The sequence below is a fragment of the Coloeus monedula genome, assembly GCF_965178545.1.
Source record: "Coloeus monedula genome assembly, contig: HAP1_SCAFFOLD_119, whole genome shotgun sequence".
NCBI lineage: Eukaryota > Metazoa > Chordata > Aves > Passeriformes > Corvidae > Coloeus > Coloeus monedula.
Genome location: NW_028120785.1, coordinates 174647 through 198085, shown reverse-complemented (window position 1 = coordinate 198085; position 23439 = coordinate 174647). Strand labels below are relative to the sequence as shown.

Below are 23439 nucleotides of genomic sequence, written 5' to 3'. Positions count from 1 at the left end.
TCTGAGCCGCCCCCTGAGTCTGACTCTTCGGGGAACTCGATCCAGGGGAGGGGCTGGGACTGATTGGCATCACGGAGCCCCAGCCCTGCGGTGGGCTGGGTCACGCCAACACTGGGGCTCTGTGCTTCCTTTTTATGGAAAAGACTCGTCCTGCTTGTCCAGGCACACAATTGGGATTCCACCTCCTGAATTCCCAATATCCAAGGGCTGCTCCCAGACAAACCTGCCAGGACAGACAGATGTGGCTGGCCTTGGCCTCTGGTGGCTGTGTCTCATCTGCCCCTGAAACCCTGGGGCTCGGTGCTGCCCTTCCTCTGGAGACCACTGTGACCCTGCGTGGCCTCGTGGAACCCAGGGGCCGTTGTGACCCTGCAGGGCTGGTGGCACCAAGGGGACCATTGTGACCCTGTGGCGTTCCATGGAACCAAGGGGCCACTGTGGCACTGCTGGCCCCAAGGAACCGAGGGGCCTTTGTGACAGGGCAGCTGGGGAGGCCCAGAGTGGACACCAGGAGAAAGGAATTTCCCTCCCAGGCAGGGCTGGGGTGCAACGTGTCCCCCAGAAGGAGCCTGGAGCAGCCCAAGGCTTTGTGTGCCCAGGCAGAGGCAGGCAGGACGCAGAGCTGCCAGCAAAGGAAGGGGCCAGCCAGGTGGGGCAGCCGGGGGGATGAGGACAGCCTGCAGGGACAGAGGCGCAGGGCAGGGACACCGTGGGACAGCCTGGGCTGCAGAGGGCAGAGGGATGGGCAGCAGCTGCAAGGCCCTGACAGAGCCAACTTGTGCAGCCCTTTGGCCATGGCTGCTGGCCCTGGCCCTGAGGCCAGGAGGGGACAAGTGACCCCTGCAGCCCTGGGGCCTCAGGGCCTCCTTGTCCCTGCCCAGCAGCCTGGCAGGGGCCGCCCCATGGTGCTGCCCTGGGCACTGCCCATCCCCACATCCCAGTGCCCCGGCAAGAGCCCTGAGCACTGAGGGAGGGACAGGATCTGCCTTGCCAGGGGCTGGGGCTCAGGCCTTGGCCCTTTGCACTCATGGAACACAGCCAGCTTTGCTCAGCACCAGAGACACCTTTCCCTTGCTTGTCCCCCCCTGCCATCGCTGCCTCCAGAGTTCTGCTCTCACTGGAACCTGGGGACACTTTCACGTGAGTCGTGTCCCTCACTGGGACCCATTAAAAGTTAAAGAAACTTTGGACTTCGAATCTGACTTTGAGTTCTTGGGAAGTTTTTTGAAGACACTCTGAGGGACTGAGTCTGATGTGAACAACACCAAAGGCCCGAGAGGGTCATTAAAATCCTTGTGCTGCTGCTGTGCTGCTGAGCTGGGCTGGGCTCCTGGCACAGAGGGAACTCTCAAGCTCCTGGCAACCAAGGAGAGCTTCAAAGAGGCAGCTCTGCTGAGGAGCAGCTCCTCTGCCAGCCCAGCAGGGCTGAGGGCACTGCCTGCAGGTACCTGGCAGGAGTGAGCAGAGAGCTGGCTAAAGCAGCTGGGAGGGCAGCTCTGAACTCATTCCTGGAGAAACCTTCCCAGCGTGGGACACAGTGAGTCTCTGGCTGCAGGGATCCTCTAGAGCTGGCCCATGGCACGGCTGCCATGGCTGTGAGGATGGCTCTGCTGCCGTTCCTGCCTTGGGGGAGGATGTGCTGCAGAGCGGGGCTGCCCTGGGCACCGTCAGAGGGACAGGGCAGGACGGCTCCTGCTGCCAGGGCCGGCTGCAGGCTGTGAAGGTGGGCAGCAGCCAGGGGTGCCCAGGGCTGTCCTGCAGAGCAGCTCCTGCAGCCCTGAGGGCTCTTTGCCAGGCCAGGGCATCTGCCACCTGCCAGGGGCAGCTCTCAGCCTGCCTGGCAGCTCTCCATGGGCTCTGGGGAGGGGTTGGAGGTGGAAGGAGCGACCCCCCTCAGGGCAGACTCCTCCTGCTGGGGAGGTGGTGCTGCATGGCCAGGGCTGCTCTCAGCTTTCTCCTCAAGGGAAGGGAAAGGGGCTCTCAGGTTTGTCTGTGTCACTGAGGCTCCTGCACTGCCACCCTGGGCATCAGCATCTCTGCCTCAGATTTCCCTCAGGAAGTGCCTCCTCCCACTCCTCTGCCTGCAGACAGCACCAGCAGCACCTTGGCTTGCAGCATCTCCCTTTGTCTGAGCTGCCCTTCAGGCCCTGCTGCCAGGGAGATGCCCCTGGGCAGTGCCCTGTGCTGGGAGGGCTCTGCAGGGCAGGGCTGAGCCCCCAGGGCTGGGCTGGGCTCTGGCAGCACTGGCAGGGACAAGCCTTGGACACAGAGAAACAGCTGCCAGGAGGCACAACTCCAGGCAGCAGAGAGCCAGAGCAACCACAGCTGCTCAGGGAAAGGGAGAAGGGTTTAGAGCAATGGTTTTGAAATTGGAGCCTTCAAAAAGTCACTTTATTTTTCATTTTAAGTACAATCACCCTGAAATAGAGGGAGGTGAAATGAGCAAAGGGCACCTGTGTGGGGACCAGCAAGTCTGACTGCACTGGGGCACAGCGAGCCCTGTTTTCCCTCTGGGCCCCCAGTGTTCAGGCTGAGAGCAAAGCTGAGGATGAGGCAGCAGCACAAGCCTGAGCTCAGAAATCAAAAAGCTTAGCCAAGTTCTGTCACAAGAGGAGAAGTGGTTTTGCGGGAATTCCTAAGAAAATAGCATAGGATTGACTCAGGGGAATCTGTCCCAGCTTGTCAATGCCTTCTTCCAACAGCCCACAATGCCCAGAGTGAAGGAATGTGCAACAGCAGCTCCATCAGCCCCTTCCTCCTGCTGGCATTGGCAGACACGCGGCAGCTGCAGCTCCTGCACTTCTGCCTCTTCCTGGGCATCTCCCTGGCTGCCCTCCTGGGCAGCGGCCTCATCATCAGCGCCGGAGCCTGCGGCCAGCACCTGCACAGCCCCATGTTCTTCTTCCTGCTCAGCCTGGCCCTCACCGACCTGGGCTCCATCTGCACCACTGTCCCCAAGGCCATGCACAATTCCCTCTGGGGCACCAGCCACATCTCCTACTCAGCATGTGCTGCTCACGTGTTTTTCTTTCTGTTCTTCCTCTCAGCAGAGGATTTCCTCCTCACCATCATGTGCTACGAGCGCTACGTGTCCATCTGCAAAGCCCTGCACTACGGGACCCTCCTGGGCAGCAGAGCTTGTGCCCACATGGCAGCAGCTGCCTGGGCCAGTGCCTTTCTCTACGCTCTCCTGCACACGGCCAATACATTTTCCCTGCCCCTGAGCCAGGGCAATGCCCTGGGCCAGTTCTTCTGTGAAATCCCACACATCCTCAAGCTCTCCTGCTCCAAATCCCACCTCAGGGAACTTGGGCTCATCGCTGTCAGTGGCTGTTTGCTCTTTGGCTGTTTTGTGTTCATGGTTTTCTCCTATGTGCAGATCTTCAGGGCTGTGCTGAGGATCCCCTCTGAGCAGGGCCGGCACAAAGCCTTTTCCACGTGCCTCCCTCACCTGGCCGTGCTCTCTCTGTTCCTCAGCACTGTTATGTTTTCCTGCCTGAAGCCCCCCTCCATCTCCTCCCATCCCTGGATGTGACCCTGTCAGTTCTGTACTCGGTGGTGCCTCCAGCCCTGAACCCCCTCATCTACAGCCTGAGGAACCAGGAGCTCAGGGATGCCCTGAGGAAAGTGATGACTGGATACTTTTCACAAGTTAAAATCTATTTCCTTCTGCCATGCGAGGAAAATGATGACTGGGATGCTTCTCAGAAGCAATAAACTCTCTTTCTGCTCCAGAACCTTCAGAATGTAACTCTTTACAATCTCGGCCTTTTTTTCCTCTTTGTCCGTATTTTCATTGGTGCTTTTTCTTATTCTTTTTCTGGTGTTATTCTGCTTTTTATAAAGTACTGCAGTACTACTCCTTGCATTTCTACATGAACATCTACCTTTCTTTTGAAACACAAAGACTTTCAGGAGGCTTCTTCCCTGTGCATTTGAATCAAAACAAGGGGCTGTCCTGACCTTTGTGTCCAAGGTTTGTTCCTCAGCCCTTCTCTGGCTCTGCAGGGGCAGTGCCTGTGGGCAGAGCTGGAGGGAAGAGACTCCCAGCACAGCAGCACGGCCAGGGACAATGGCCCAGCCTCTTCCCACCTCTGCTCTTCCCAGCTCCACACTTCCTTTCCCAGCCCTTCTGAGGGTGCAAGGCCGGAGTGCTCGGGCAGCTCGGTCACTGTCCTGCTGCGTGTCCGTGCTGTGAGCACAGGCAGGGACAGGCCACGGGCACTGCTGGGACACAGCCGGGCTCCAGCACAGCAGCTCCATCAGCAAAGGGCATCTCCTGGGGGCAGGGCAGGAAGGCTTCGCTCTCCTCCTGAGCTGCTGTCAGGAATGTGCCCCAGGAATGCCCTGGCAAAGCAAACCCCAGTGCCCAGGGGCAAGGGGGAGTGTGCAGGGGGGGCACGCAGCAGTGTCCTGGCACTGCCAGAGCTCCTGGGATGGACCTGAGGGAGCAGCAGAGCAGGGCCTGGGCTGTGCCTTTGTTCCGGGCACAGCCTGGGAAGGTGCCCAGGGCAAGTGTCCCACACCAGCCCCTGCCACCAGCAATCCCAGCACTGGCCTCTGCCCTCCCCTGCAGGAGGTTGTTTGTCCCTGCACGGAGGGACACCAAGTGACCAGGCCAGCAGTCCGTGTTTGCTGTGTCCTGAGGAGCCTTCAGCAGTGCATCCAGTGGGTGTGGGGAGATGAACCCGAGTGAGCACAAACACCATCAGCAGCACTCGGGGCTGGCACAATTCCAGGGGCACAAACTGTGCCCTGAGGCCACTTCACTGCCAGAGTAATGTCCTCTGGGAAAGCACCTGAATTCTTTGCTGGGCTGTGCTGAGAACTGCATGGAGACAAACGTCCAGGGCAGGGAGCCTCCAGGGAAAGTGCTCAGGACAGCCAAGGGCTGCACAGAGAGACACCGGAGTGGTGGGTCTGTGGGGAGAAATCACAGCTGCCTCCCTTGGGAATCGCCCCCAGGACCTGGACAGGCCTGTGCTGTGTTCTGGGCACTGACCTGGAACCGAGGGATGTGGAAAGGCCTTTGGTGTCAGGGACGTTGGGAAGGCTGCACAGGCACTGGCATTTGTCCCTCAGGGATTCCATGAGGGTCCTGCCAAGATGAGCTCTGCTCCTCCTTGGAGCCCTTCATGGGCACAGAGGGCTGAGAGACCTTTCCAGGACAGGCTCAGGCCAAGGAGCCCTTGAGTCTCTCAGCCCCCCATCGGTGCCTGCTGGAATTCAATCCCCCTCCCCATCCCGCAGCAGCCCCGCATTTCCCTCCTCCAGCCTTGCTCTCCAGCACAGCCACGGGGGCTCTCCGGGCTCTCGGCTTTTCCTGCAGCCACCGAGGCCAGCTGAGCTCTGCCTTCCCCACACTCAGCCCTGCCCAGCGCAGGCAATGCCCAGAAATTCCCTGTGTGTCCCTGGCCTTGCTGTCAGCCCCGGCAGCGGCTCCGTGGCCCCTCTGTGCCCCGCTGCCCCAGCCATGGTGCCCCAGCCCCTGTGCAGGCCCAGCCCAGGACAGGAGCGCTGCGGGTGGGAACGGCCCCTGGGCCCTGCTGCCCACAGCAGCCTTGGGGCTCTGCGCTGTTGAGCTTTGGACGGGGTACCCTTCCTTCCCGGACCAGGGTGAGAGAGCAGAGGAGGCTGCTGTTCTGCTGAGTTCTGTATTTCATAGTCTCACAGCTTTCTTGAAGGCAGAGTTCAAAGGGGGTTACATGATAAAGGCAAGCAGCAACAGCAACAACAGGCAAAAACAGCTTCTTCTTCTTCTTCTATATGCTCTATATGCTCTATATGCTCTATATGCTCTATACTCTATATGCTCTATACTCTATATGCTCTATATGCTCTAGACTCTATATTTTTTCTTACAGAAGTGTGGATTAGATTTGTTAACTGACCAATAAGATTAACACACGATTCCAGTTTTCCTTTTCTTAACCGATCCTGGTCTAATTCTAACAGTCGTAAGCCTCACACCAGTGTTACACAGGTATTACACAGATTTGCGGATGCAGTTTCTATCAGCTCTTATTGTTTACATGAACGCTCTATCTAAAAAATGTGAACAGTGTCATTCTATCCATATTTTGTCTAAAGTAAAGAATTCTGTGAAAAGGTAACCCTGCTGCAGTAAGATCTGTGTTTAAGGTCTCTGCTGCAGCTTTTCAATGTTTAAGGCACTTAGCATATATTTCTACTAAAGGTTAAAAAATCTGTATTTCTATTTCACTTTGGTGTGACTTCATGTATCTCAGCTTGTCCAAAGGTTTTAATTCAACCCCTGTGCTTTGGCTTCCCTCTGGGCCTGAGTCCAGAGGAGCTTTCACTTCAACAAAACAGAACACTTACAAGAAAAGTAAATGGAGTGGGAACTCATGAGAGATTGAATTTTCTCTGATTCAACTCAAGGATTGATGCCATAGACTTCTGAGTGGAAGAATAATTAATTCATTCTCCTTAAGACAATAAATCAAGAGAATAAATTAGACTTTTGTATCAGGTATGAGTGAATAGATTTCATCCAACATAAGTTTTTCCTGTAGGATTTTTATTTTATTTTTTTATTTTCTCAGGAGATTGTATCAAGGCAGAAGAATTAAATTCAAGATATTTGTAGCAAAGAGACCTCTGCTGAGCTGATTGTTCCAAATAAACATATCCCTTACCCCATATTTCCATGACCAGAAGTTTTTCTAATTTTGGACTCTAGTATATTGTACTGTATGTGTATTCAGAATACTTTGCAACAGTTAAATTTGCTTAAATTTCATTTCAGACATTTACTTAATTTTAAGAATTTGCCTCATTTCAGCCATCTTTTAAAAAGTATTTTCACACTTTTATTTTTTTTGTCTGTTACCTTTTCAGTGAGGAGGATCATCATTTGGGTTTTCTCTTGGTACCTCACTAATGCACTCTGAGAGCCATGTTCTGTGTTATTAATGTAGTAGTGATCCGGGGTTCATGGATGGCTACTGCAGGAAACTTGATGGCCAGTAGTGAAAACAGCAAAAATAATGATGAGAGGAGCCACAGACGTTCTGCTGTCTGAGAACTGTGAACTGCCAAAATCAAAAAGGTCAGTGCTCTTCTGGTTCAGAATGCCCTTCAGTTGGAGCTGGAACATACTTTGGGCTAAGAGCCTGAGCACAAGAGGCTGTAGCACCTATTTTGTTCAGCAGTTCCCTATTGCCCTACTCCATACTCCACTGCATTCCAGCATGTGATTTGCTGAGCTGTAGACTGTCCCTGAGTGGTGTGATTGCCTGGAATGCTTGAAAATTTGGCTTCACATCCCTCAGTTTCTTTTCAGCATTTTCTCTGTTGCCCTCGTTGCCTCACACCAGCCCCTGTTTTACTTCTAGATGGAGAACAAGGTTACAAACTACAACTTCTCTTCCTATGTCCTTAGAGGGGTTCTCACCTGTAATAATAAATGAAATAGGTTTCATTCCTTTTGATTCCTCCTGGTATGATGCAAAGAAAGGAAAGGTAGCTGGAACTATGGCTTTTTGGGGTGGCTGTTATACCAGAGCCCTGGATCTGTATTAGGGATATTCGTGTTGGCCAGACTGTCTCAGCAGAAAGAGGGAGGAGTGCAATATTAATGTCAGGAGCTCATCCCTGTCCGTGATTTATTAAAAGAAGCCTAGCTTCATGTCTTAGGCCCTGAATGAAATACCTGCAGTTTGGCTGCCTGAGTTTGTATCTATGGATCCCACTTCTGTGCAATGTCTGAAGGCCAGGGAACTGCCTTTGTTACCTCTCCTACTGGCACTGCTACAGGAGAAGGAAAGAAATCCAACTAATTTTGAATCAGCTAACGTGTCCCTTTTGGATACAGAATTCACTGAGAGCCATAAATACAGTGCGTGGCTTTAATAAAGCACAAACGTGAATTTTAAACCACACCTGGCATTGATGTTGCTTGGACTGAATGTGTGCACAGCCCAATGTTTCTCCTCATCGTCCCTGTTATGAATTTCTGCCATTTTTCCTCTTCATTCCTGTCTGAACAAAAGCAGACTTTGTGCCACTGAGTTGAGAACGTTATAAATAAGGTATGTAATTCGTGCTATTATGTATAAAATTGGAGTGTAATCAGACCCTACAGAGACCGAGTTTCAAAATCCCTTCAGCAGCCTGGCTGAGGGAAAAATTTCACAACACTAAAAGAAGTTCTCTCACAATAAGTGAGGATTCCACCCAGGTGGGGTTAGATCTTATCACCGGGACATTTGCACCATAACGACTTGATTGCCACCTTCTGATATCTACATCTCATCTGATAAGGAATCGGACATCCCGGGAACTAAAAATAACTGCTCCAGGAAGCAGAGATGGCCCATTCATCAGCAGAAATGGCCCACTCATCACCCAGGATGGACAATTCCTGGGATCCAGGAAAGGCTTTGTGCAGCCCAACTCCGGGACAAGAAGACTTCATGAATATGCTAAAATGACGAGAAGAATAGAATTAATTCGGACTCTGCCCAAAAAATGTATAAGAAGGGACCAGCCAAAGCAGCATCCGTGAACTTGGGAGGTCTGGTGCGACAGAGATCAGATCTATGCGTGTTCACCCAGCTCCGACCCCGGGCTCGGAGCTGCTTTTCTCGATCGTGGCTTTTAAAACCGATATTTTGGTCGCATAATAAATGTCATTTCTTTATAAATTTTGATTGGGCAATTTTGTTTATCTTAAGAACATCCTTCTCAGGCATCAGGAAACTGCCCCATCTCTTTGTTCACCATCTCGAGTGCTTTTCTCACTCAGAGAGGATGGTAACACCACAGGGATTCGTGTACTGACTCTGAGCAGCAAGCTTTGGCCCTGGTGAAGCTGAAGGACCATAAGGCAAGGCAGGAATTTGTTAAGAAGTTCTCACTAATCCCTGGATTTGAAGGAATGATGGAATAAATGGCAAACCTTTTGCTTCAGGCACTGGAGCAGATGATTTTTCTAACAAATAGTATTGTTTTGAGTGTTACTGAGCTCATTCACCTTGTGAGGGATTTTTTCTTTAAAAAAACATTGATTTCTTTGTACCTTAACTGCACAGCTTTTGAACAGCTGGGTGCTTTTGTGTTCCTTCTCCCGTTTATGATGTCAGTGTGCTTTTTACTGCATATCCAAGAACAGCTTTTAATTTTTCTCATTTTTAGCTTCACTTCCTAGTTTTTACAGTTAAGTGCATTTTTTATGTTGTAGGTCACCTGTCACATTTCCCTCGGGCAGTATCTGTACACTGCAAGTAATTCAGCCTCTCTCTTTCTGTTTCATCTCATGCTAATGGCTGGGAGATGTTATCTGGGTTAGCCAGGCTAAGGAACATCCTGTTCTTGCCTGATTTTCTTGAGCTGAGAACCTTCTGGCTATCTCACTGCTCCTTGGAGTATTGTGTTGCTCTGGGTTCTGCAGATAGTTATCTGAGGTGTGAACTGGCCAGATGAGTTGCTGCCCTTTGTAAATGGCTCTGTTTAAATTTCTGTGCTATCTTGGACACCGCTTAAGGTGTTGGGTCCCTCTTGCCTCAGGTGCTGTAAATGGGAAGATGAGAAATTCCTTCCCATCACTGATCAAAGTCCTGGCCAATCTCAGTATCAGGGGAGATCTTAATGTGATGAATTTCCTTTGCTGCAGTATCTGTGCCAGGCTTTTCTCCCTTGTGTTTGATCGTTTATAACATACACAGATACATGTTTTACTTAGGGAAAATCTGGGAGCATGGTGTGTTCATAGCTACTCGGTAACATATTTTCAGTATATATAACACGTGAATGGAAAAGGGGAAGTGCAGCACAATGAGTGTGTTTTGGGTATCTCCTGCAGCTGTTGAATCTGTCCATAAGAAGAGATTTCTAAGAAAGTTTTATTAATGAACGTTGCATCATTGCTTTTTTTATGCTTGCAGCTGCTCAGAGGGAAGGAAAGTCCCACGTCTCTCTTACACTTGTTGAAACACAGCATGATTTGTTGGTGTATATAAATTTAAGCTAGCTATTTCTCATTTGACTTCATTTTGCTTTGTGCCAAGGTCCTCTGGAGTAACTGAAACAAAAGTAAAATGCCTGTTCTGATGGAATGATTGAATAAAATGTAAAAGGATAGCAACAGTCAAATTAGATCCCCTTGCTGCTCATTGCCAGGAAGAGCTGGTTCATTAAACCAAAGCAGGATGGAAGTGATGAGCAATGTGCTTGCTTAAAGGATTCCTCCCTTGAGAGGGTGATGGTGTCACCTGGATCCTTGAGATCATCATCTGCTGCTTGCTGACTGCCTCTGAGGAACAAGCCTCAATGTCATCTTACCTGTCTGTGACCCATCGGCCTCGGGAAACAGCTGCTTTCTCTCATGCTGCACTGGTTTGGAAAGGAAGGAAGAGGCAGGAAAATTGTGACTTTCACCTGTGTGAGTGCTTTGGTGGCAACAAGATTGTGTCTTTCTATGTAAGAAAGTGTGTCTCTCTCTTTAAAAGCCTGGTGCTTATTTTCTTTGCTATGCAATTGCAAAGAACCAATAAAATAGACAGTGTTGTGGTGGATATTAACTTTTAATGAGCTTACAGAATAGAGCCTCTCATGATTGGAATTCCTTAGCTCTACAGAGATAATGAAAATAAGAATGCAGTGAAGTTGCTATATACGCTAGCAGATGATTTCCAAACACTGAAACCCAAAGGATTTAAAATTTATTCTGCTAAGAAATTGCTTGGGACATGCAACTCTTGGACAGGAACTACATTTCATGCTAAGTAGACATCATCTGGTTATGTTGAAATGTAAAGACTCAATTGGGGTCTTGCAGAAAGCAGTGGTAGAAGTACTGTTGGCTTTGCTAAACGCAGACCTGGGCCAGTGGGAACTATCCTGGTGCTGGCAGACAACAAGGTCTGCATGGAGGCGGGGGTGGGGGAAATCACGGGTAGGGCTTGGCCCCAGTATTTTCAGAACTATAAAGGACTTGGAATGGCCTGGGAAATTCTGTTCTGGGTAGAGCTGATGATGGGATGGGTCAGCATTTAGGAAATGCTGATTAAATGAAGGGCACGCAGGGAGTTGAAGACATTGTGTTAAGGTGAGGAACAAGACCGGGACACCGCGCTGGGGCCCCGCGCACTTTTCCAGCCCGGCCGCCCCCACGGGCCGGGCCCCGCGGCTCCCGCTGCCGCCCCCCAGCACGGGGCTGTGTCCCAGACCCCACGGTCCAGCCCGAGCTTTGGGGGCGGCAGCGGAGCTGCTGGACGGAGCTTCCAGCCCCGCCAGCCGCGGCTCCGATCCCTTGGGCCGTGACGCCGGGGACGGGTGTCCGTCGGCACTCGGGGTCTGTCAGCTTTTGCAATGCAGAGGGAGAAACTGAGTCCCAAGGGGTGTCGCTTTCCATCAATCGCTATTTCTCCTCTCTTTTCCATGACGGATTTCACAGCGCTTCCTTTCGCCCCAGAGATTTGGAAAACAAAATTCCCGGCTGCCCCGGCATCCCTGCAGCTCTCCACAGCTCCAGCCTCATCCCTCCTCTCCGTTTCCTTCTCTCCAGTCTCTCCCGCCTGGCCCTGCCGGCTCGGAGGAAGGAGATTCCCCCGGCACCCCCTGCCTCCTCCTCCTGTCCCGTGGGGCGCAGTTGGTGCTTCTGGAGCCGCCTGCCCGCGCAGCCGGACCCGCCCTGCGGCCGCTCAGCGCTGCAGCCGAGGGAATGAATTGCAGGCACCGCTGCGCTGGGCTGGCCCTGGCCGGGTGCCCGGGGCCACCAAAGCCGCTCTGGCGCTCTGCTCACAGCTGCAGCACACAGAGCACTGAAGGAAAGGCTCGTGGGCTGGGATCGGGGCAGGGAGAGTACACTCATTGCTCACTGCCAGGGCCACAACAGACCCAAGCTGGGGAAATTAATGGAATTTATTTCCAAACCAATCACACCAGGACAAGGAGAACTAAAACAAATCCTAAAGAAACACCTTCCCCCCCCCTCCCTCCTTCCCGGGCTCCCAGTCTCCGCCCGCAGTCCCTCCTCTGCCCTCCCTGCACGGCAATCGTGTCACCAGCCATGAACTTGGCTTTTGCCTCATCCCGGGATCTCTTCCCGGACAGGAAGAACTTTCCCCAGCACAGATTCAGGCTGTGGCAGCCTTTGAGGCTCAGGGTGTTTCTCCTGCAGCTCCTTGCAGGTCTCCTCTCCCCGTGCCGGCTCTCCTGCGCCACAGAACTCTGCCGGCTGCAGCTTTGCAAACGTCAGCTCCAGGTCTGGATGTTCCTGCACTATTTGCTCGAGGTCCTTGGGGGCTGCATCCGATCCACTGTTGTTGTGTTCCCCCTCGGCACGGAGCCCATGGATCTGATGGCCCCTGGCCAGGGCCTGGCACAGGAGGTGGAACCTGGGTGCTGCTGCAGCGGCGCCGGGGGAGCCCCAGGACTCGCTGTGGCCGCTGTGGCAGCCGCAGCACAGCCCGTTCCCAGCGAGGAGCCCAGGGCTCCGTGGGGCTCTGCAGGACCTCGGCCCTGGGGCTCGTCTGCATCAGCCCGGGCAGCTGGGCTGGACTTGGCTTCCTTTGTGTCTCTGGCTGCCCTGGCACAGCAGCTGCCCAGCGCCCAGGGGACAGCAATGGGAGCGGGGCAGGTCGGGGTGAGCTTCAGTGTCTGTGCCCGGCAGAAATGCCAAAGCCTTCCCTAAGGAGCAGCGAGTGCTGCCAGAGCACAGGATGCTGCTGCTGCTGCTGCTGCTGCTGAGCACGGGACGGCCCCAGGGCTGATGCCAGACAAAGCCGGGATGGGAGCCACAAACAACGGGAGGAGGGGTAGGAGAGGACGAGGAAGAGCGAGGGGGGAGGGCGGATGGAGGAGCAGGAGCGGCAGGAAGAGGAGAGATAAAAGGGGAGGGGCGGGAGGAAGAGGAGAGATAAAAGGGGAGGAGCGGGAGGAAGAGGAGAGATAAAAGGGGAGGAGCGGGAGGAAGAGGAGAGATAAAAGGGGAGGAGCGGGAGGAAGAGGCAGGACAGAGGAGGCAGGAAGAGGAGCCTCCACGTGCATCCATCGCTCTCTGTGTCCGCAGCTCTCGGCTCCCCCCATCCCGCAGGTGACCGGGAAGGGACAGCTCGCCCCAAATATCTTGGGCGGTCACTGGGGTTATTTTTGGGAGAGGGGATTTTTGGAGCTTGGAGGACTCCAGCACCGAGCCCCAAATATCTTTGTTGGTTCCTGGGGGAAGGGGGTTTGGTGGGGCGGGGGGGGGAGGCGGATGTTTGGATCTTGCAGGGCTCCAAATGTGAGTCGGAAATGCCCCTTGGGGGATATTGGGGAGCCCCCGGCACGCGGGGTTTTTGGGGTCCCGGTGGCGGCTGCCGGGAGAAATGGGATGGGGCGGGATGGGGCCCGGGAAGGGTGGGATGTGGATTGGGGGGTGGGATGAAGTGTGGCGGAGGGGGATGGGCGGGATGGGGCCTGGGCTGAGGCAGCCGAAGGTTGGGGATGATGAGGCCGGGGGGACCCCACTCCTGAGGGGCGTGCGGGGTATCCGGCAGCTCGGAGGGAGTTTTGGGGCACCCCTAATCCTGAGGGGGTGGTGCCGGCAGCGGGGGACACGTGGCTCCGGCAGCTCTGGCCCCAGCTGAGCCCCCCCCGCCGCCAGCGCCCCCCGGAGCGGAATTTGGGGAGGGGGAGGTGGGGGCGGCCAGGCCGGGCCCCCCCGCGCTGTCCCGGCGGGGGCCGAGTGCGGGCGGGAGCCCCGCGGGGCCCGGCCCTGCCCGGGCACGGCTGATGCCGCCCGCCCGCGCTCCGCACTGGTCCGGACTGGTGCTCCCAGTGCCGTGCGGGGCGGGGCCGCTCTGGGGACCCCCCAGGGCACAGCGCGGCTGCTTTGGGGCTGTGGGCAGCGCCCGGCGCTGGGCATGGGGCGTGTGGGGGCAGCTGGGGCTGCACTGGTGGCACTGGTGGTGCTGGGAGCCCCCCCGGCCGCGGGCGAGGAGCTCTGGGGTGAGGGGCGGGGGGGGGGAAGGGAGACCCGTTTTAAAGAGGGGGAGAGCAGTGAAAAGGGGATCGGACTCCCCAGACTGAGTGGGAGAGGGAACTGAGAGCCCCAAACCAGGTACGTGGGACACGGAGGCTTTGGGGGAGGATGAGAAAGGAGAGGGGGATATTGGAGAGAGGGAGGAAAAAGGGAGTGGGACCCTTCACCTTCGTGGGGTCCGTTGGTGGATGAGGATTGGGGGATGATGGGAAAAGGGTGGAGGAGGGGAAAGATGGGGGGTGGGACCTCCAGAGGAGTGGGAGGGGTTCTGGAGAAGCCCAAAGTTGCCATCATTGCAGGGGACTGATCTCCTGTGGGAAGAGCTTTGGCCGGAGCACGGAGCTGATCTCCCAGCACAGGATCCAAGTGGGGGAGAAGTCCTGTGTCTGCCCAAGCTTTGCCCAGAGGTGCCATCTCAGAGGAGAGAGACCCTACAGGGGCCAGGAGGGCAGGAAAAGCTTTCATAGGAGCTCCAGCCTCCCCAGACACCAGGGGATCCACACTGGGGAGCCCCTATGGATGCCCAGACTCTGGGAAGGGCTTCACCGTGAGCCCCAAGCCCCTGGAACACCTGTAGGAGCCACCTGGAGGAGGGTCCCTACAAGTTCTCGGCTGCAGGAAGAGCCCCAAGGAGCCCAGGTCCCTCCAGAACCACCACCTGAAGCAGAAGGTGGTGACAACTCTCCATCCCAGGGCCCTGGGAACACTCTGGGGTCTCCGGGCTGACCTCTCCCAACAAGAACTCACAGCAGCCCTCGTCCTGCCCCTAAAATCCCTTGGGATCTCCCATCAGTCTCTGCATTCCCCGCTCCCCTCTCCATCCTGACATGAGACCAGAGGGGTGGAAGTCCCCACCCAGGGTGACCACAACACCAAGTTTTTATCTCCACCCACCAATTTTGCATCTTTTCCCTTGGCCAGGTTACCCCAGGGCGTGGGAGCAGCCCAGAGCCCTGCACTGCCCATCCCGACCTGTCCTGGCTCCATTCCCATTCCTCCCGTGGGATGTGAGGGGCTTGGGGAACAGGGGAGGAGGGATGGAAGACAAGAAGGGGGGAAGAAGAAGCAGGAGAAAGGATGGAGAGAGGAGGAGCAGGAGGTGGGATTAGGGAGAAGGAGGAGGACGGATGAAGGTAGACGAGAAGAAGGTGGAGGAAGAGGAGGGAGCTCGTGGGTCCAGCGGTCCCAGAATTTGCAGGCCCCTCACCCCAAGGAGCATCGACCCCCCCATCCCACAGGTGATGGGGAGGGGGAGCTTGGCCCAAATATCCTGGGGAGTCCCTGGGCCAGTGTTTGTGGGGGGGATGTTTGGATCTTGCAGGAGTCCAGAGCTGAGCTGTAGGTGCCCCTTGAGGGGATACTGGGGGGTCCCCAGGCGGTGTTTTTGGGGGGTCCCTGTGCTGGCTGCTGGCAGAGCCTCAGTGGGGGGTGGTGGGATGTCAGGTCCACCCCATGCTGGTGGGTCAGGCACGGCCACCTCCAGCCCGGAGCCAGGGGGCTGCGGGACCCCTTGGGAGAGCCGGAGGGGGAACCTCGGGAGCCCCAGAGTGGGACGAGCAGAGAGGGGCAGTACCGGGAGCAGGGGAGCCCCGGCAGTCTGGAGGAGCGAACCCCTGTGACCCCCAGGGCCCCAAAGTGGGGAGCCCAGAGAGGGGGGAGCGCCGCCATTCGCGGGACCCTCAACAGCCTGGAGAGGGGCAGGGGGGACTCCTTGGACCCCCTGCACCCCGAAGCAGAGAATAAGGGGAGAAGGGACCTGGGGATCCCATAACCCCCAGCATCCCTAAGTGGGGAGACCAAAGCGGGGAGCTTTTGGATTCCTGGGACTCCCAGCAGCCTGGGGAGGGTGGAGACCAAGGAGAGAGGGGGACCCCAATAAAAGAGGGACCCCAGCAGCTGGGAGAGGGGGGAACCCCCAAACACCAAAGGGGAGAGACCAGAGACAGGGAACTCCTGAGAGGCTTTTTCAGAGCAGATTTTTATGGACACACAGTGCCCAGTGACTTCTAGAGATGGACTTGGGCAGAGGGACCTTAAACTCAATGTGCTCATCCCTTGTTTTCCCCAAACCAGGATTTCCCATTCCCAGCCCTTGGCCAGATGGAGGAGGAGGCTGTGAGGAAGAGGAAGATGCCCCGGGAGCCCCAGGCAGGTGAGGAGGAAGTCAGTGCCCCTTTCCCCTCTCTCCTGCTCCATCTCCCAGCCCAGCATCGCCCCCGGCTGCAGGACAACCCCGCTGCCGACGCCGTCCTGCCGGGGACGGACTGGGGGGATCTCCTTGCCCTTCCCTGTGGCCCGGAGGCAAATCCCATCCTCTCCTTGTCCTTCCTCCCCAGACAAGGAGCTGAGCACGGAGCCCAGGGAGGACAAATCCCCGCGGCAGAACCTGGTGGAAGAGGCCGTTTTGAGCGGCTCCACGGCGCAGGAATCCAACGGGGAGGAAAAGCCCCGGAGATCCCGCAGGAGGAGGGGCTGCAAACGCAGCCCAGGGTGCTCTGAGGAGGAAAGACCCACCCTGTGCCGGGAAGGCGGCCGGAGATGCAGCCAGAGGTCAGAGCTGGTGGTTCATGAGCAGCTTCACAATGGGGAGAAGCTCCACACGTGTGGGGAATGTGGGAAGAGCTTCAGGTGGAGCTCCCACCTGATCCGCCACCAGATGATCCACACAGGGGAGAGGCCCTACGAGTGTGGGGAGTGTGGGAAGAGGTTTCACACCAGCTCCAATCTCCTCCGGCACCAGCGGATTCACACGGATGAGAGGCCCTTCCGCTGCCCCGACTGCAGGGAGGGCTTCAAGCAAAACTCTGACCTCATCAAGCACCGGCGCATCCACACTGGGGAGAGGCCCTACGAGTGTCTCCAGTGTGGGAAGGGGTTTCAGACCAGCTCCAGTCTCCTCCGGCACCAGCGGATTCACACGGATGAGAGGCCCTTCCGCTGCCCCAAATGCAGGGAGGGCTTCAAACAAAACTCCCACCTCGTCAGGCACCAGCGCATCCACACCGGGGAGAGGCCCTACGAGTGTCCCGAGTGTGGGAAGAGCTTCTCACAGAGCTCTACCTTGACCAGACACCAACGGAGGCACCGCTAAGGGAAGCCCTGCGAGTGCCCCGACTGTGGCAAGAGCTTTGTCCTCTGCTCCAACTCCATCTCCCATCAGAGGAGCCACGTTTGGCAGAGCCCTGGTGACCCACATTCCCTGTGATCCAGGTTGGGAAGACCCCTGGCTGGTGCTCTCCACGTTCTCCTGGATCCCTGTAGGCACCTGGGTGAACGCAGGGGCAGGAACATCCATCGGGACTCAGATCAACATTGGAGATCCATTGGGATGAGCTGATTTTTTTACCTTTACACCCTAAAATTTTCATCTGCTCTGTCCAAATGTTTCTACTGGTGGTATCAAGCAACCCTGGATGATCTTGGAGATCTTCTGCAGCCTAAGTAATTTCTGTGTTAATCCCATTGAAACAGTAAAAATTGGCGTAAAAATAAATTAAACAAAGAGGTCTAAAGCGGCGCCATTTTACCAGAATTTGGGGGTGAATTTGGGGTTCAGGGGAATATTTGGGAGGATCTGAGTGTTGTGAAGCCATGAAGGCAGGCAGATAGGGGCCACAATCTCGTAGTTGTGCTGGCAGAACGTGTCCACCTGAGCCCATCTGTTCTCCAGGAATTCCGGTTGTGTGTCCCAGTCCCTGGCCTGGGTCTCCCCCTTTGGGGTGTGACCTCCAAAGTGCCCAAATCGCTGCTGAAGTGCCTGAGCTGCTCTGGGTTGTGGATGTTCCTTTCCCCCAGCCTGTCCTGGTTGGTACCATGGGGGGTGGGAAAGGGTTTGGGGGCTCCTTGGGGGACTGGGAGGGGCTTTTATGGCCCTTGGAGCCACTTACAGTGATGGGATGGGGTTTAGGGGGATTTTGAGGCAGTCTCTGAGGGAGTTTTGGGTGCTGGCAGGGCTGTGTGGCTGGGAGACAATTTGGGTGTGTGTTTGGGGAGATGGAAAGGGGATTTTGTGGCTTTTGGGGCCATTTCTATTGCAGGGAGTGGTTGGGGGAGTCCTGGCTGGGAGCTGTGGGGTGGTTTGAGGGGTCTGGGAGTGGCTGTGGGGCTGGGAGGGGGTTTTAGGGCAGTTGTGACCTCCCCCCCAGACCCCCAAAGCTGCCACCAGAACCCACCCCCCGAGATGCTGCTGGGGGTCGGGGCGATCCATGTTGGGGTTCACCCTCCTGGCACTGCACGAGAAGGTGAGGGGGAGTCTCCAGGGGCCATGTGTGTCCCCCCAGAGCATGTGTGACCTCCCCCATCCCGGTGTCACCCCCTTTTCCCTGCCCACAGGGCTCCTGAGGCAGCCCCTGCTGCCCCGGGAGGGAATTTGGGGAGGGGGCAGAGGGGGTGCGCAGCCCCCGCCGGGGGATGACCCCGGCCCAGCGCCCTTCGTTCAGCACCGAGCTGGGCTTGGGGCCGCAGGAGGAAGAGGCCGATGGGAAGCAGATCCTGCAGGGGGGACAGGGCTTGGGCTCAGGGCAAGGTCCTGCCCTGCACACCTGGCTCAGGTGTGAGCCTGCCCCGGGAAGGGAGCGGGACATTGCCATCCCCACGGATCAGGGCTGGGAGCAGCGCTGGGAGCACGGACATGGAAATCCTGGGAGCCACTGGGACCGCCCTGGGGGGTGAATGATCCCCCCCAGCACCTTTCCAGGCCGCCCTGCGAGCTGAGAAATGCTCGCTGGGCCTCGGCCTTGGCCAAGAGCCCCCGGGCTCAGCTGCTCTGAGCTCAGGCGCTGCCGGCTCCCGCAGCCCGCCCAGGGCCGCCCTGCCCGTGCCGGGGCTGTGCTGGAATTCTCTGCTGCTGCTGGGCCACTCGGGGGCTCTGGCCCAGCAGGAAAGGTGACCCTGAGCCAGGAGCTTTCCTTGGCCGCAGCAAAGCCTCGGCACGGAAAGACCTTCCCAGCGCTGGGCCCTGGGCCGGGAGGGATTGTGCCACCAGAGCTGTCCCTCCATTTCTTCTGCCAGGCAGCTTTAGCACATGAAAAGTGGAGAAGCCAGAGCTGCCTCTCAGCTTTCCGCAGTCCTGCAGAGGAATCCTGTGTGGGAAGCAGCCTGGGAACAGGGTTGAGGTGCCAGGGCAGGGGAATTGAGAGCCCTTTCCTCCGCCGTGGGCCCAGGCTCTGGCCCTTGCCCTTTGCAATGGCCCTGCAGCTGCCAGAGGGGCCTTTTTGGCTCAGCTGAGAGCAGTCCTGCTGCAAGGCTGTCCTCGAGCTGCTTGGGCTGCACATGTGCCCAGGGAATGCTCATTGCTTGCAGTCTCAGGCGCTGTGGGTGTGCAGGTGTAACTACTGCAGGAGGGAACAGCTCTGCTGGGGGCAGTTCTCTTTTTCTTGGTGGTTTTTCTGTTGAATGAACGTTCCCTGCCAGCTCTGGGCAGAGCTCTGTAGCTGTATGTGCCACTTGTTTGTGGCACTGTGGCTCAGGAGGTGGCCAAGGGGAGCTTGGCCGAGGTGTGGGCAGAGGAATGGCCATCAGGCCAGGCTGGGGGGTCAGCGGCCGGTCAGTTGCGTTGCGTGGCCGCGGCTCTGGAGGCTTGTGTGGGAGCGTGTGCAGGGCTGGAAGGCTGGGGCTGCCGCCGCTGTGTCCCAGAGCCGGGAAGGCCGGGGCTGGCCCGGCCCTGGCCCGGCCCCGCCAGCTCTGGCAGCTGCCGGCAGGGACACAAAGGGCAGCTCCGAGCTGCGGCCGCTGCGCTGCGGCTGCACAAAGGCAGCGCCCGCAGAGCTCCAGGGCAAGGTCCTGGCCCTGGCTCGGGGCTGGGCCGGGGCCAGCGGCAGAAAATCAACTTGCAGCTTGGGCCCCGCAGCAGGGAGGAGCAGCAATTGCTGGCTGAGAGAGACTCTTGCCAAGGGCCTGCGGGGCCGGGCCCCAGGGAACGGCTTCCCGCTGCCCGAGGGCAGGCTGAGATGGGATGTGGGGCAGCAATGGTTCCCTGGCAGGGCGCTCAGGGCCTGGCCCAGGCTGGCCCCAGAAGCTGCGGCTGCCCCCGCATCCCTGCAAGTGTCCCAGGCCGGCTCGGCCATTGGGGCTTCCTGCCCAGGAGGGCTGGGCTGGGCTGGGCTGGGGCTGCTGAGGGCGGGATGGGCTCTGCCTGAGACAGCTGAAGGCTGCGCATGATGAGGCCCCGGGGACCCCGTTCCTCAGTGGGTTCTGGGGTATCCCACATTCCTGAAGGGATGTCAGGGTATGTCCTGTTCCTGAGGCAGTTTTGGGGTGCCCCCAGTGCTTAGGGAGGGGTTGTGAGAGGGGGTCTCTGGTGCTTGGAAGGGGGACCTATTGTCAGGGATGTGGGGAGCCCATTTTGGGAAGGATGCTGCTGTTTGTGGCAATGTTGAGAGGTTCTGAATGGGCTGTGGGGCCCTGGCTCTCATTTTGGGACTTGAGGTGAGCCCATGGGCACAGCAAGGGCTGAGGAGATGTTCCAAGCTCCCATTTGGGATGGAGGGATTGAGCGGGTGCCTGCAATCAACTCAATGCCAGCCCCAATGTGTCGATGGCAGCCCCAAATGGCTCGATCCGTCAGCCCCAAGACCCGGCTGTGGGGAGTCAGGAAGCACAGAAGGGGAATTGGTGTCCAGGAGGGGTGGGATGGGATGGGGTGGGGATGGGATGGGATGGGATGGGATGGGATGGGATGGGGTGGGGGTGGCATCGTGGGGGTTGGATGAAGTTTAGGAGGGATGGGGTGGTTTGAGCACTTGGAGTGGGGGACTCAAGGGAGGGAAACAGGAGCTGCTTTTGGGGAGGCTCCTGCTGCTTTTTGACAATTTTGGGGCCTCTAGGTGGCTTCTGGGAGGTTGCAGTGAATTTTGGGAAGGTGCTGTAAACCCCCCGCAATTTGGGGGCCTGAAGTGAAGTCCCCACATTTTGGGAGGGTGAGGGGATCCCAATTGGGAGGGGGTCCTGCTGCTTTGCACCCCTTCAGTGGGGTGAGAATTGAGGAAGGAATTCGGAAGGAAGGAATTCGGAATTCGGAATTCGGAAGGAAGGAAGGAAGGAATTCGGAAGGAAGGAAGGAATTTGGAAGGAAGGAATTCGGAAGGAAGGAAGGAAGGAATTCGGAAGGAAGGAAGGAAGGAAGGAAGGACGGAAGGAAGGAAGGAAGGAAGGAAGGAAGGAAGGAAGGAAGGAAGGAAGGAAGGAAGGAAGGAAGGAAGGAAGGAAGGAAGGAAGGAAGGAAGGAATTCGGAAGGAAGGAATTCGGAAGGAAGGAAGGAAGGAAGGAAGGAAGGAAGGAAGGAAGGAAGGAAGGAAGGAAGGAAGGAAGGAAGGAAGGAAGGAATTCGGAAGGAAGGAATTCGGAAGGAAGGAATTCGGAAGGAAGGAAGGAAGGAAGGAAGGAAGGAAGGAAGGAAGGAAGGAAGGAAGGAAGGAAGGAAGGAAGGAAGGAAGGAAGGAAGGAAGGAAGGAAGGAAGGAATTTGGAAGGAAGGTAGTAAGGAAGAAGGAAGGGAAGGAAGAAAAGTAAAATCGAAGAAAGAAAAGAAGAAAGAAGGAAAGAGAGGAACAAGAAATAATAAAAAAGAAAAAAAAGAAAGAAAAAAATTAAAAATGAAGGAAGGAAGCAAGAAAGAGATAATAAAAATGAAAAAAAGAAAAGAAGAAAGGAAGATCAAAAGACATATAAAAAAGAAAATGAAAGTGATTAAAAAAGAAAAGAAAAAGAAAGAAAGCAAGACTAAATAACATGAAACCAACAAGGAAAAAATATTAAAAAAGAAAGAAAAATCATTAAAAAATGTAGGAAGCAAGCAAGCAAAAAGATAATAAAAATGAAAGAAAGGAAGAAAAGAGGAAAGAAAGAAAGTGAAAGAAAAGAAAAATTAAAAAGAAAATGAAAAAAGTGAAGAAAATAGAAAAGAAGAAAGAAACAAAGAAATAAACAAAGAAAGCAAGAGTACATAACCTGAAGGCAACAGGAAAATAAAAGAAAAAGAAAAAAAATAAGAAAGAAAGAAGCAAGGAAGAAAGAAAAAAAGAACAGAAAGACACAAGAAAAAAACAAAAGAAGAACAGAAAGAAAGCCAAAAGAGAAAGAAGGAAGACACAAAGCAACAAAAAAAATTTAAAAGAAAGAAAAAAAGATAAAAGAGTGAAGAATGAAGAAAGCAAGCTAAAAGAAATCAACACGAAAATTTAAAAAGCAAAGGAAAGTAAAAGATAAAGGAAAGACTCAATAATGTGAGACCAGGAAGAAAAATGAAAAAAAAAGAAATGAAGAAGAAAGCAGCAAGAAACAATTAAAGAACCAAGAGAAATATTGAAAAATGAAGAAATAAAGAAAAAAGCAAGAAGGTAATAAAAATGAAAGAAGGAAAGGAAGAAAAAAAGGAAGACTGAAAACATGAAACCAGCAAGAAGATAAATGTTAAGAAAAGTCAAAAAAAGAAGAAAGAAAGAAACAAGGAAGAAAGAAAATGACAGAAAGAAAGACATGAGAAAAAATAAAAGTACAAGAGAACCAAAGAAAGCAGAAGAAGAAAGAAAGATGAAAAACAGAAAGCAACAAAGACAAGAAAAAGAAAAAAGGTAAAAAAATGAAGGAAAGAAAAAAGAAGGAAAGAAAACGAAAAGAAATCAACCAGAAAATTTAAAAAGTGAAGAAAAAGAGAAGAAGAAAGAAAGACTAAGTAATGTGAAACAAAAAAACTTTTTACAAAAAGAGGAAAGAACCAAAAAAGAAAGAGAAAAAGAAAAAAAAGAAAGACACAAGAAAAAATAAAAGAAAGAAGAAAGCAACAAAAAAAATAGGAAAAAGAAAGAAAAAAGAGGAAAGAATGAAGAAAGAAAGCAAGCTAAAAGAAATCCAGGAGAAAATGCAACCCTTGTGCCACTGCGGGACCTTGTGCAGCCAAGGAGAGCATTGTGAGAGTGCGGGGCCATGGAACCAAGGCACCATTGGGACCTTGTGGGGCCTCCTGGACTCAAGGGACCATTGCCACACTGTGGGGCCTCATGGAATGAAGGGTCCATTGTGCCACTGCAGAGCCAAGGACACCATGGTTACACTGCGGGGCCATGGAACCAAGGCACCATTGGGACACCCCGTGGCCTCATCCTCTGGAATTCCAACACATCTGAGGGATGGCAGCACCTGCAGGCAGCACGGAAGGATTCTGGGGAGAGCCTTTGATCCCTGCTCCAAAGGAAATCAGAGAAAGAGCCCTGCTCAGATCAAGGCACCTTTTCCTTTTCCTTTTCCTTTTCCTTTTCCTTTTCCTTTTCCTTTTCCTTTTCCTTTTCCTTTTCCTTTTCCGTTTCCTTTCCCTTTCCCTTTCCCTTTCCCTTTCCCTTTTCCTTTCCTGGTGTAAACTGTTGACCTGCCTGTAAGGTGCAGCAAAAGCTTTGCAGGGTTTGGTTCAAGGTCCCCAAGGTGGGAACAGGGAAGTGTTCGGGTCCCTTCTAAGA

At 54.8% G+C, this 23439-nt stretch overlaps 1 protein-coding gene across 1 annotated transcript; it reads left to right on the top strand.

Moving 5' to 3' along the window:
* Positions 1-2725: 2725 nt before the first annotated feature.
* LOC309585697 (olfactory receptor 14J1-like) lies at positions 2726-3535 on the top strand (the record flags this gene model as incomplete). Its single annotated transcript, XM_082303606.1, has 1 exon — positions 2726-3535. The coding sequence occupies one exon, from the start codon at positions 2726-2728 to the stop codon at positions 3533-3535; it is 810 nt and encodes a 269-aa protein (XP_082159732.1).
* Between the last annotated feature and the right edge of the window lie 19904 nt (positions 3536-23439).